Genomic DNA, 13,533 nt, shown 5'->3' on the forward strand with positions numbered 1-13,533 from the left:
GTAGCCTCACAATGGGTTCACACATAAAACTTGGCTGGTTGAGACCCACTCCCATTTTCACACCTTGGCTCGTGTGATTAGGTCTCTTATTAACATTCCTAATAGGGCTTAAAAATCTGGGACTCTCCACCAATTGCTCTTAGAACTGAAGAAGCTTCTTGGATGACAGGTGACGCTTTTCCAAGCTCCGTAGACTACGATGACTTGGATGACTGAGGACCTTCACAGACATCATTTCATATCATCTGTAGCTACAATGCACACATTACATATTCACAGCTGCTGATGTCTAATGTCTAAAATAATTCAGTTACTATTATTATGTATTGAGCTTAGTGTTCTAGCAATGTCCTGGATACTACAAAATGATAACATTTTTCTTAATTTTCCCCATTAAAATGTGTTTTCAGTTACAACTGCATTCCATTCGTTTTTGACTCTATATTACTTTATTTTATTAAAGCTGAAATATTTGAATGAAAACCTTTTAAGGTCAAATGATCAAGCAGAATGAACACTCTGAACACTTTTAGCTTGTCTTTAACTTTTTCAAGGTATTGTTATGGTGGGAGTGATCATTGGCTCCAAGCGGATAGGAATCAACCCTGACAATGTGGCCACACCGATAGCAGCCAGCTTTGGAGATCTCATCACTCTTGCCTTGTTGGCATGCTTCAGTCAGTGGTTCTACTCCTTTATAGGTGAGAGATAAGGGCCATAACATGGTCTGGTTTGAATGTACAAACAGTGAAGAGTAATGCTGTATATTTTTACTTTTGGCCAACAGATGACACCAGTTCACCCAAGTCCACCAAGATCACAGCCTTTACTTTTTAGACTAAATCCTGATAGAAAATAAATGCAAAATAACCTATTTTTTCTTTTTGACAGAACTTTATCCCTATGTGTTGTATCTGGTAAATCTATCGTTTTTATGTCTGATTCCTGCCTGGGTGGCTGTCTCATCCAAACATCCAGCCAGTGAAATCTTGCTGCACACAGGCTGGGAACCGATCATTACAGCAATGCTCATCAGCAGGTACTCTCTGCTGCTTTCACATGTTCAGATTTCCTGATGGTGTTCTCTAGTGTGAATTTTTAAATTAAAAAATACAGTAAATCATCATTTGTATAATTTATATAATAACAATTTGATCATTTGATACCATTAACTCGTTTGCTTTATGTTAGAAAAAGATAATAGAAAAATATTATGAATATCCTCACATACTTCTTACTGGTATTATTTTGATTGTCTTTCTTTTAGTATTGGAGGAGTTATTCTGGACAAGACTGTGTTAGATCCAAACTTGGCAGGGATTATAGTTTATGCCCCTGTCATAAATGGTGAGTTGTTCTCTTTATTTGTGTTCTTGTATTTGAGATCATAACAACATATTGATGTAACTTATGGACAATGCTACATTTTGTACATAATTTGGTAATGCTCACATAATCATCATTTCTATTCTTAGCGAACATGTGAAAAAAATATTCCTGTTGTAAGACTGGTTCTCGAGAAGTTATGGGGCAGGGTCAGAAAGTTATGTATCATAAGTGGAAGATGAAAAGAAAGAACAAAGGATGAAAGGGTACCCAACGCTGATTCTATTTAAAAAGGAAGGTTGATATACCCCAGACTGCTGCCTTTTTCCTGTCTTTCCTTTTGTATGTCTTTGCCGGATGTGCTTTAAGACTCTGCACCTCTGGGTTGCTTTGCTTTAGTTTGCTTTGCTTGCTTTCTATGTGTTATTTTTGCTGTAAAATGTACTGTTCTGCTGTTCATATGACACTGTTTAATAAACTCTGTTCTAAGAATTCTACTCTTTTCCAAAAGATCTTTATGAGTGATTTGATATAATTGGATCTGAAAAGCTGGACCACCACAGCGTTGTGTCATAATTTGCGACTCGACAGGTGATTTAGTGAGCTGAAGCCAGGCCCTAAAAATTTATTATGAGGAAGTTAAAATGTCAGGTAAGATAGATAAGTTACTATGCATTGCTGCATATTCTTCAGTAGTGTTCCTTTTACTCTCTGAGGACAGTGTTGTGCTTGTTCGCCCATGCATGTCTTTGCATGAGGATGTTTGAGTATATATTTGTATTTCCTCGAACTCTTATATGCATCTGTATTACCTGGAACTCAAACCTCTTCCAGTGAAAGAAGTTTTATATTTCTGCTTGTAAAATAATATGACCAGTAATATGAGTAGAAAAATCATTTGTGGTTCTGTATTGCTGATAGATAGCAACAAGCCAGTGTTTGCATATATTCCCGTTCTTTGTATTTCTTCCTTTTGTTTGTATGTAGTTTTTTTTAATTGCTAGTTTTTATAGTTCTTTTTGTTACTATTTTTGTGTCTTCTTAAAAGGCCACTTTTATCCCTTTCCATTAGTTGATAGAGTCACTAAAATACATTTTTACAATGTTAAATAAAGTAAAGTAAAGTTGCGCCACAGGCCTGTCCGACCACATTTTCAAGGACTGGCCTTTAAGGTGTCACGGATTAATACAACAAAATAAAACAAGAAGATTTATTCATACCACACGGGAAAAGACCAAGGGAAACCAAGTTAACAATAAAAACAATTAAAAAATAACGATAAAAAATGATAAAGTGGTCCCCAGGGGTTGGGGACCGCTGGATTAGGGAAAATCCAAAATAAGTTCAAACCTGTGCACTTAATTCTTGTTTTTAAATACATTACAGATGTTTGGTGTAAAATCATACCACCCTGGAAAAAGAGAGTTGAAAGACCCCCGATGAATGTATGTAAACTTCCGACTACAACTGTAGGTTTAGTCTAGACAATTAACAAAGTGACCTGGAACTTAACCAAAGCTCTTGGCCCAAGCTATTGGTTAAGTCAAATCCTGCAAAGGGATCCAAATGTTTAAACTGCACTGCAACTTGCACCTTTAAACAAAATGATCAAGATCTATAAAATGTTGGATAAACCATGTCTCACATGACCAGCTGACATCCATTCCCTCTAAGATTAAGATTAAGATACTTTATATGTCATTATTGAAAGACACATCAATATTTTTTTAATAAACTCTATCAACCAATAGCAATGGATAAAAGTAGCATTTAAAAAAGATGCAAAAACCTAGTGTTTACTCAGATCCCAGTGATGAAGCTATCTTGCGAACACACCTCACTGTCTACACAGATGCTCTGACTGTGTTTTAAATTTCAAAAGGACTGCACACTCACAGCTGGGACTATCTTGTCGTCACACTTTAAGGCCTATTAAAGATCTGAAAGTGTGAAGACCTAGATAAGAATCTGATAATCAGAGAGCGATCTGGGGAAGACTTCTCTGCTTTAGCTGTTATTCGCATAGTCAATCCTACAACTGGGATCTTTTATCTTAAAAGCAATTTGCTTTTCAAAACATGAATACATGAATATGTCTGTGAAGGTTCTCAGTCATCCAGGTCATCGTAGTCAAAGGAGTTTGCAAAGAAAAGCGTCTGGACTTCTTTGAGTTGCTTGAATGAATACATGAATATGCATTGTCCCTACTTGTTGTAGGCAACAAGTCTTTGACACCACAAATGTGTGAAGTTCTTTAGAATTCTGTGCAAGGGCCGATGCTTTTCCACTTTTATATGCATAATCACTCTGATTCTTTTCATATTTCTTTGCTTCTTTGTTTATTCATTTGTTTCTTTCTTTTAAGTTTTGTTAGGTTTGCTCCTCCCTAGATTTAGGGAACACTATTAGAAAACACTTGTATTTCCATTGCTATGAAGTTTATTTATTTTTTATCTTATTCATCAGTATTTATGATGAAGCACAGTGCAGTGTTCTACTTGTAGATAAGTGGCTTAACTTAATGGAAGATTGAAATCATTTTATGACCACTTCTGGCATATGTGAGATTAGACAGCAGTCCTATGTCTCACATTGTGTCAATAACTGAAGCTGAAGACCTAATTGTATTCTCTAAACTGAATTAAAAAAAAATGCTAATTTAATCATGAAAATAATTTACTGAAATATGATTTCAATAATGTGTTGACAAAATAAACAAAAAGAACTCCTGGACCAATAAGCTGTACCAAATAGACTTGAACAAAATCAATAGACGGACCAGCAACATCAGCAGCTCCACGGCTTCTACCAAGGTTGCCCAATCTGTGATTTCCTTGCCCTGACAGATGTTCAGAAAATCTGATACTTTACATCTTAATGCATTCTCAATCATCAAGGTAAATTAATCCGTGTCTTTGTGGCTTTTAAAACCCAAAACACTGCGCCAAAAATCGGTCCACCCCAAGGATCGGGTCCCCCGACACAAACTGAGTGACATAGTGTACGCTGTTAAGTGCCAGGAGGATTGCCAGGATTTATATATCGGGGAAACCAAACAACCTCTAGCGAAGCGGATGGCACAACACAGAAGAGCCACCTCGTCAGGCCAGGACTCTGCAGTTTATTTACACCTACAGGCCAGTGGACACTCTTTCAGTGATGAGGATGTACACATCCTGGACAGGGAGGAACGGTGGTTTGAGCGCGGAGTCAAGGAAGGCATTTATGTGAAAAGGGAAAGACCATCTCTGAGTCGAGGAGGGGGCCTAAGGGTACATCTTACACCATCTTACAATGCCGTCATTGCAGCCAATTCCCCAACTCTCTGTGAATGGGACTCATGGCCATTGATCAGTGATTGTTGATCAATGGTCATGAGAATTTGCATAATTATGATGAAGGAACTGACCTCCCAGCCCATTGTTCCTTCAGTGGTGCTAGATTCAGTCATTATGCAATGTACTGTTTATAAGATTGGAGAAACCTGGAGTCAGCTGAGACTGAAGAAGTCACTTGGACGAGTGACAAAATCTTTCTCCCACTGAAAACGCTACGTCCAGATGAACAGAATCAACCTTTGGAGCAGATACTTCACTGTTCTCTCCATATTTCCCATCTCCAATGTGGATCTGTCTCTGATAAATCTTTTATGAGGCCACATGGCCTTGTGTATCGCAACCATTCAGCCCATCCCTCTGCCATGAGAAAGACCTTGAGCAGCGTGGGTACTATCCATTTCCCAAGCTGCATGTGGAGTCTAAGTACAACATCAACACCCACACAGAGTCTTCGTGTTAGATAGATACTGATCACTCAAGCTCAAAAAGTTCTCAAAGCGTTCTGTGTTGTGAGACAAATACATGTGGTGTAAAATAAATGATCTATTAGTACTATATATGTGATATTCCAGTGTTTTAGAATTTTTTTGACAAGTCAACTGTCCTTTGGTCTAACTGAGTTGTACACATGTATTTTAATACACACATTAACTGAAAATAGTGGAGTAAATAATTATGATACTTTTCACACATAATATTTCTCATGAAATTAAACACTGGTCAAAATATTAATGAGGATTTTTACTTCCCACATGAAACATTTCAGACCAAAGTAGGTCAAAGGTCACTGTGGATATACCCATTAAATGCTCAACACTCACTGAACCATTTCCAACTTTCCCTTCAGCAAAGTAGCATTTCGTGTTTTTCTCTTAGGAAGCTTGTGGTGCAAATGTTAATGTGTCACATTTTAAGTATTTGTAGCTCTGAAACATGATCAGAATTCTGATTTTGGGACAGTACAATTCTTGGAAACAAAGTTTTTGACTTTTATGCTAATGGTGGCACAATTTCCCTCTTTTGTCACAGCACACAATATAGGTTAGGTTAGTCACCAGTTGAATGTCATCCTTTTTTGTTCATATTCTTTATTCTTTGCTTGCACAAAAGCTGGCTTAAATGCTCCTTTTCTTTTCTCACGAGGTGTTGGAGGAAATCTTGTTTCCATACAGTCTAGTCGTATTTCAACTCATCTGCATTTGAAACACTCACCGGGGGAGCTTCCTGTGGGTCGACAGAGCTGTTCCAACCCTTGGCACACATTCTTTGGTTCAGGTAAAAATCAAATTTGAAACAATTTACATAATAAACACAGATTGCCAACACAATCTGACGTTCACCTTTGTTGGGCAGGAGCAAACCATCGATCTGCTAAGATTTTGCTTCTCCTGGTGATCCCTGGTCAGTTGATCTTCTTACATGCTATTCACCTGATCAAAGGAGGCCACACTTTGCCAAGTCCTCTCTTCACCATCGCCTTCTTGTTTGCGTCTTTGATTCAGGTAAGTCAGATGTGCACTGATAGGCTATTTCTCTTTGCATAGAGCAACCTAGTCTGCAGTGATCTTATGTCTCATTCTTTGTTTCGTAGGTGTTAATCCTGCTCTGCATGGCTGACTGTTTGGTTCACTGTCTGTGGAGGAGGGGTAAAGACCCTGACAGTTACTCAATACCTTACCTTACAGCCCTCGGAGATCTTCTAGGGACTGCTCTACTTTCAATTGCTTTTCTCATGCTGTGGTGCATTGGTGATTCAGGCAGTGTGTAGATTCAAAATGAGAAAACAAAACTCTTATAGTGCTTATAATTTTAAAAGGCAAAATGCAAGTAATACTGAAGATTTGCAACACACAAATGTGCCTTCACCTTTATGAACAAGTAACACAGTTTTCTGCTTTAAGGTGTTTATTTAAAACACAAGAAACACACCTTGTGTTTTAACACACCTACAAATACTCTTAATACTTAATTCTTGCACATTTCACATCTTTGTGTCTGTCTAATCCACTGCAAATCACCATGTACTTACAAAGTCAGGATGTCACAAAAACAGACAAACCATGACCGCGAGAGTGCAATTTTTTTCATCTTGTGCTTCTTTCTCTCTGTCTGTGTGTGTTGTCAAAATATGATTTCTAAATACCCGAAATCTGACTGAGATTTTTTATTCCTGTAATTTCTCTTAGTACAGAAATGAACAATGCAATGAAACATTATGTGCAGCCCTATTCAGATGTATTGCATTTTAAATCTTTTTTATAATGTTGCAAATTTGTATTCAGTGTAGCTTTGCTACATTGTAACTTTGCTATCTCTGAAAAAGTACATTCAGTGGTAGAAACCAGCTACTGTGGCTCTTATCTTTCTGTTTCAGATCATAATAACAGAAAGGCTGATGAATGAACACAGAAAAGGCAAAACAGTCCAGCTTAGCAACAACACAATAACGTACTATGTAGCATCTGTAAACCTAATGAAAAAAATGGGTGTAGACTCACTAAAGTGTAGGGGGAGGGAGAACTGACTGCCAAAATGCCATCCTCATACCTTCCTTCAAAGTTGTGAATAGGACAAGAAAACACATCTGGAATCCATTCAGGAAGTTTACAGCACTTGACACTTTCTGTCTGTTTTTGCAACCTGCTGGGGGCTCTAGTAATGAAGCTACTGAATCTTATACAAATTCTTCTTAGTCTTTCTTTGTCTACCAGTGGAGTTCACGGCAGCCCCAAGAACTGTATGAGCAAAATTTATGAAATTTGGCACCATATCTGGGAAAAGTCCCTCCACAGTTTTCCCTCTGAGTCTGGATTGCTCACCTAAAGGTTGAAGTCAAATGTGTGATGTTCAAAAATGGGATGCTTTTAAATTTTTTGGACAAAGCCGGGTTCAAAGCACACTGTGTTAAAAAGAAAGAAAGAAATTTAACATGCCAGAATTTGATTATTGTGATTTTTAAAGTGACTTATGTCAGCTGACTAACTAACTGGAGAGTAAAATTAGCACTGATCAATTGGTTCCCTGGATTTGTGCAAAAAGCCCCAAACAAATCAAACTCAAATGTAACAGATTTAAGTAAAGGGTGGGAAAAAAAATATTTGGGATTTCAAAAAAAGAATAAAATCTAGCTGAGCTCTTGCACCAGAAGCCTTATTTGTATGAAGTGTCCTGCAGCTGTTATCATTAACATACTTACGTGAGTCTGTGTTATCATTATACAATCTTTATGCATTAATCTTGACTTCTCACCAAAATTTATTGATCCATGTCACACATTGTGGCTTACAATGATGCAACAAACTGCTGAAACTGCACAGTGTGAAGGCACCTTAAAACCAGGATCTATTGGGTCTGGTATGCACTGACATCAAATTTGGCTCTCAGAAAAGTATAATTTGACCTTTGATGACTCTGCAGTCACAAAATAAAATGTTTCTATCACTGTTTCCTGCTTGCTTCCAAGTATGTTTATCTATAATATCTATGAAAGCTGCACACGGCTATTATGTGCTCAAAAGCATGAAGAAATTATAGCATTAAATTGAGACATGATGATTAATGATAGTAAGCACAAGATGACAAAGACAAGCATCCTTCATAATATTTTAAGGCAAAAAAATAATGTTCATGAGAAATTTTTAAAACATAAACACAAATCACACCCACACACCTCTCAAGCTATGAACGTCTCACAAACCTGCAAACCTTTTCCTTTCATTATTACTTGCCTTACCAGCACAAATGAATCCAGCCACAGTCTGCTTGATGTCTGAGCTCAGTGGCTGCTATCCACAAAAGAACAAAAATGTCACAATTATTATAGTAAGAAATCAACCTAAAGGTTTTTTTAATTCTCTGAATGTAGATTTCTAGTATCTTAAAGCACAAAATACTTGTTGGTTATTCCGCACAGCCATCTTTAAGATACATTAGAAATAAACTAAGTCTGTTAAATTTAGATCAAACTAAGATATTATATCTTGGTTTGATCTTGTACTATTGCAAACACATGAACTTTTGAGTATATATTTCCTTTATAAGATTTATATTACTGCAAGTTAAGTCATGTCCGGCTGTGAGTGTGATGTTCCTCCGAATTTTGCTCTTCTGTTATTCTCTTATACAACAATTCCTGCAGCCATGCTTTTTTTTATTTCCTGTGTTGCCATTTCTGTACTTCTGTACACATTACTTAAAAGTGTTCACCACATCAGTAGTGGACGCAAGGAGTGTTATCAAGACATACTTCATTATGTCTCGCCTGACCAGCAGAACAATTTGTGATTTTATTTTGCAATGAAATCACAAATGTTAAATAAAAAAATCAAAGCTTTAAAACCAGTGTGTAATTTTAATATATTGTTGATCATAAAAATAGTATTATTTTAGTCTTTAAAACATAATTTTAAGTAAGACAAAGGCACTATTTCCCCCGACCTCTGGTTTGGCTACAGATTTATGACATAGAAAGATATAGTTCTGCATTTTATAGGTGTGTGCGTGCGTGTGGGAGGGACAGTATTCATTTTGAGGTTATAACAAACTATGGGAGAAAATGTCTCATAATATATATTTCTACATGCATTTAAGAATATGATGATGTCTCCAAAAGAAGAGGAAAACATAGTCTCTTCACTCAACTTTCTTATTGTAGCTTTTCTGCAGCCCTCCCAAATTCTGTTACAAATCAAACTGACAACCAGCTTATTGGGCCGAGGGATGGGTTCTTCCTCTGCATGTTTCATATCCATCCTGTCACTAAGTTTAAACATGGAGGTCATTCTTGGGTCTTGGTGGAATTAAACTGTTTAAGGCATTATTCCAGTGTTTAACTCAGTTTAAAGTTGCAATGCCCCCACTACACTGAAACCTTCTTCAGACTGCACCAGAAAGCTTTTTATTGCTCAGCACATGTGTTTGGGGGCAGGGTTTAGGGGAATTTATGGTTGAGCAGAGACAGCATTTGCTGACCTGTCTGGGGGCAGGGCTGCTGCATCTTTAACACCTAAAAAGTGATCTATGCATTTGGTTAATCAGAATATGGAGCAAGCTGGAAATAACCACAACAATAAAGATGAGGTGGTTTCACACTGCTCATCAAAGATTTTTTAGGCTTACAGCATCTTGCATATACAGTAGCTTCAAAATTGTTGGGATTTTGAATATGCATCTTGCCGCCTGTGTGTGTCTTTCACCCATCGAAAGCATGCAGAAGAATATGTGAAATTTTAATATTCTGCATATTGGGACATTAAGTAAATGAAACCTCAAATGAAAGATGTGATTTTTGATTTTGACTATTTGTAGAAGTTCAATAGACTGATCAGCTACAAACTCTTCTCTTCTCACGTGGTATTTTTTTTTCCATTTAATTTAAGAAGTGAACAACATTTCACAATTTTTGACTCAACATTGTTCAAAGAAAAATCTTTTAGAAAAGAGGCTTTTTCCTGGCCACACTCTCAAAACATCGACACAACAGTTAAGCCTTTTGCTAATTTTAATGTTATGATCTTTAACATGATAATGAGGGCTGAAACTTCTAAGATGCAGCTCTCGGTTTTTTGTAGTTTCTCTGAGCATTGCTCTGTCTGATCTTGGGAAGAATTTACAAGCATGCTCACTCTTGATAAAAATGGCAACTACTATTTTCCACATGAGAATAATCTTTCTTACAGTAGAATGACAAACTTCAAATTGTTTGGAAATGGCCTTAGAACTTTTCAAATTTTTGCTTAACCCATTTGAATTCTCCAGACCAGCAAACTACAACAACACACTTGTTGACAATCACTTAATCAAGCTGATTTTATTAGCAGCACCTGGCTGCTATTATCCCCTCTGGATATCCCCTGCTATTATTCTTGTGGAAGTAGCAAGGTTGTGGTTAATTTTTCACTCCCTGGTTCTGCATTTGCAGTTTTTGTTCAATCTGTAATGAGCCTTTGTAAGATGTTAAAAGATGGACCCTTAGTCCTCCTCCTCGATTCAGAGATGTTTTCTTCATTTTCATGTAAACGGCCTCCTTGAGTCCCTGCTCAAACCAGAGGGCCATTTGCATGAAAAGGGAAAAACTCTCTAAACGGCTGCAAATCACCATCTTACAATGATGTGATTTCAACCATTCCCCAACTCTCTGTGAACTGTACTCATGGCGACTGGTCACTGGCCATTGGTCAACAACCACTCATCAAAGACCATGGTGTTTGATGAGTGGTTGTTGACCAATGGTCAGGACAATTTGCATAATATTGATGAAGAAACTGATGAAATGTTTCTTCCATTGAAAAAAACGCTACGTCCAGATGAACAGAATCAGCTTTTTGGGATTTCTTTACCTGGATGATTGAGCATGCATCAAGATGCAGCAACTGTCTATTTCTCCCTGAGGAGAGCATGAGGCAAATCTGTGTGCTACAAGTGGCTGCAGTGTGTGTTTAGCTCTTGTTAGTCGCTGTACAGTCCCTGTATAACTTTTGCGTAAGGGGAGAGTGTAGGTGATTGACAGATTTGTGTAGTTTCTGCAGTGATGTGGACACTGTACCAGTCTGATGTGGTGAGGGAAGAGCTAACCCAGAAGCTCTTGAATTCATTTGCTTTGTCCCTTTGGCCACGAGCTCTGGGTAGTGCTTGAAAAAATGAGATTCTCTGGAGAATTAGATATTGTGAGGAGCTTAGACACATTTACGTTTCGGTTTCTAGAAAAACAAAAACAGTTTCAAAATGCATGAAAAGCTGAAAGGTGCGTTTAGTTGTATTAACTAATTATTGTGGAAAGTCACTAAATATATCATAAATCACGACAATCATGCTCTCCCCTACATAAACCGCCTTTATAGGTTAAAAGTAGAGATGGCACGATACCACTTTTTTATGTCCGATACCGATATCATAAATTTGGATATCTGCTGATACCGATATGAATCCGATATAGTTTTTTTTCTAAATCAATAAAACTGTTTTTTTAAATATCTTGCTGCATTTTGTATAACTTCATACTCAAGTTTAAAGAAAAAACACTAAAGCTATTCTGTTATACCTGTATGCAAAAAATACACTGCACCCAAAATATTTGATAGTTCAGCAACACTGATAAATCTAATAACCTTAAACCTACTCCATCCTCCCTATTCTGGTATTTTAAAGAGTACTGAGCGGAAATATTAAGCAACCTAACTAATAGGGTTGCAAACTGCCAGCAAAAAAAAAATAGGGAACCACCCCCCCCACCCTCCAACTCATGATGCTTAATCGACGTAATCAACTTTAATTTACTGCACATGTAAAAAAAAAAAATAAATACACAGAAATCAATTATTTTTCCACAATAATTAAATAGATTCAACATCTTACTTTAACAGAATTGCAGACTGCACAGATGGTACCTTCCCAAAGGAAAAAGTACTATAGCTTACTAGGATATATTAGACTTAATAGTTATTATATACAGTAATGGATTTCTATACATTTTACATCTGATTAAAACTTTGGGTGTAAGATTCAGATAATTATTTATTAAAAACTAGATATTTTAAATGAGAATAAGAAAGAAAATTACATGAAATCACTCTTTTGTACATTTTAACACAATTTAATCCCCACATTTGTGAAAGAAAAACAAAACACTTTTTTAAAAAGTCTGTAACAAAACCATCAAATCTGATAAAGGTTATTTAAATGCTGCAAAAGAAGAATGGATTGGAATAAAAAAAAAATACATATCCTAACCTTAATTACTGGGGGAAAATAATGAATGATGCTCATAGTGAGTAAAAAGTAAACTGAGTGCATTTTTTGGACAGAGATATTCACTTCCGGCGCCCCCCCGTGTGCGGCAGCCTGTTACAGCAGCTCTGCTCATTCTGAGTTTCTTTCCTTCTTATCTTTTTTCTTCTAGTAATTTTTATAACTAACGTATTAGTAATTAGACTCTGCAACCATGTTCTACCGTTTTGTGCTAGTTCTGGTTGTTTTTCTTAGTTTTTTTCTATTTTTTTCACCCGTGTCTGGGGACCCAGAGCAGGGATCCTTTGTTTACAGTAGGGATCAGCTGTTAGCGCTGCGTCCCGCAGCGGTACTGCCGGCGGACAGACTCGACATTCCCAGTGAACTGAGGAAGAAAAGACGGGGGTGTCGTGCTGGGAAGGAGCGCCGTCGCCCGAGAAGGAGACGTTATCGACCATCTCTTCCTTCTGTAATTATTGGAAATGTACGATCTTTGCCCAATAAGATGGATGAGCTAACGTCGCTAACCTGGTCACAGAGGGAGTACCGGCAATGTAGCATCATGATGCTAACGGAGTCGTGGCTAACACCGCTAACTCCGGACACGAGCGTGACACTACCGGGATTCCAGATGCTGCGAGCGGACAGGACAAGAGAGAGCGGTAAGAGGAAAGGAGGGGGACTGGCAGTGTTTGTGAATGACAGATGGTGTAACCCTGGGCACATCACTGTAAAAGAACAACTCTGCAGCAGAGACATTGAGCTGTTAGCCGTTAGCATGCGTCCATACTACCTGCCCCGGGAATTCTCGCATGTTATCGCGATAACAGCGTATGTCCCCCCCTCGGCCAACGCGGATGCAGCCTGTGACTCTCTCCACTCTGTGGTCAGCAGACTGCAAACACAATCTCCGAGAGCCCTTCTCATAATATCAGGGGACTTCAATCATGCCTCACTGGACTCCACACTGCCCACCTTCACCCAGTATGTGACCTGCCCAACCAGAGACAATAAAACACTGGACTTACTGTATGCCAATGCAGAAGAGGCATACAGTTCATCACCTCTCCCTCCCCTAGGCAGATCTGATCACAACCTGGTGCACCTTGTCCCTGTGTATGAGCCCTTAGTGCGCAGGGAGCC

At 37.9% G+C, this 13,533-nt stretch overlaps 1 protein-coding gene across 3 annotated transcripts in view; it reads left to right on the top strand.

Annotated features, from left to right (window-relative positions):
* The window catches only part of slc41a2a (solute carrier family 41 member 2a), a 33,597-nt gene extending 24,594 nt beyond the window's left edge, over positions 1-9,003 (top strand). For 2 of the 3 annotated variants that reach the window (XM_005471065.4, XM_019361868.2), the window contains 6 exons: positions 555-701; positions 892-1,039; positions 1,268-1,347; positions 5,809-5,940; positions 6,019-6,167; positions 6,257-9,003. In XM_005471065.4, the coding sequence (XP_005471122.1) occupies positions 555-701; positions 892-1,039; positions 1,268-1,347; positions 5,809-5,940; positions 6,019-6,167; positions 6,257-6,433 (833 nt within the window). In that variant the 3' untranslated portion in view covers positions 6,434-9,003. The remainder of the gene's footprint in view (positions 1-554; positions 702-891; positions 1,040-1,267; positions 1,348-5,808; positions 5,941-6,018; positions 6,168-6,256) is intronic. The other variant, XM_005471066.4, reaches the window with a different exon arrangement.
* The last annotated feature ends 4,530 nt before the right edge of the window (positions 9,004-13,533 follow it).

This window comes from Oreochromis niloticus, linkage group LG7, assembly GCF_001858045.2.
Source record: "Oreochromis niloticus isolate F11D_XX linkage group LG7, O_niloticus_UMD_NMBU, whole genome shotgun sequence".
NCBI lineage: Eukaryota > Metazoa > Chordata > Actinopteri > Cichliformes > Cichlidae > Oreochromis > Oreochromis niloticus.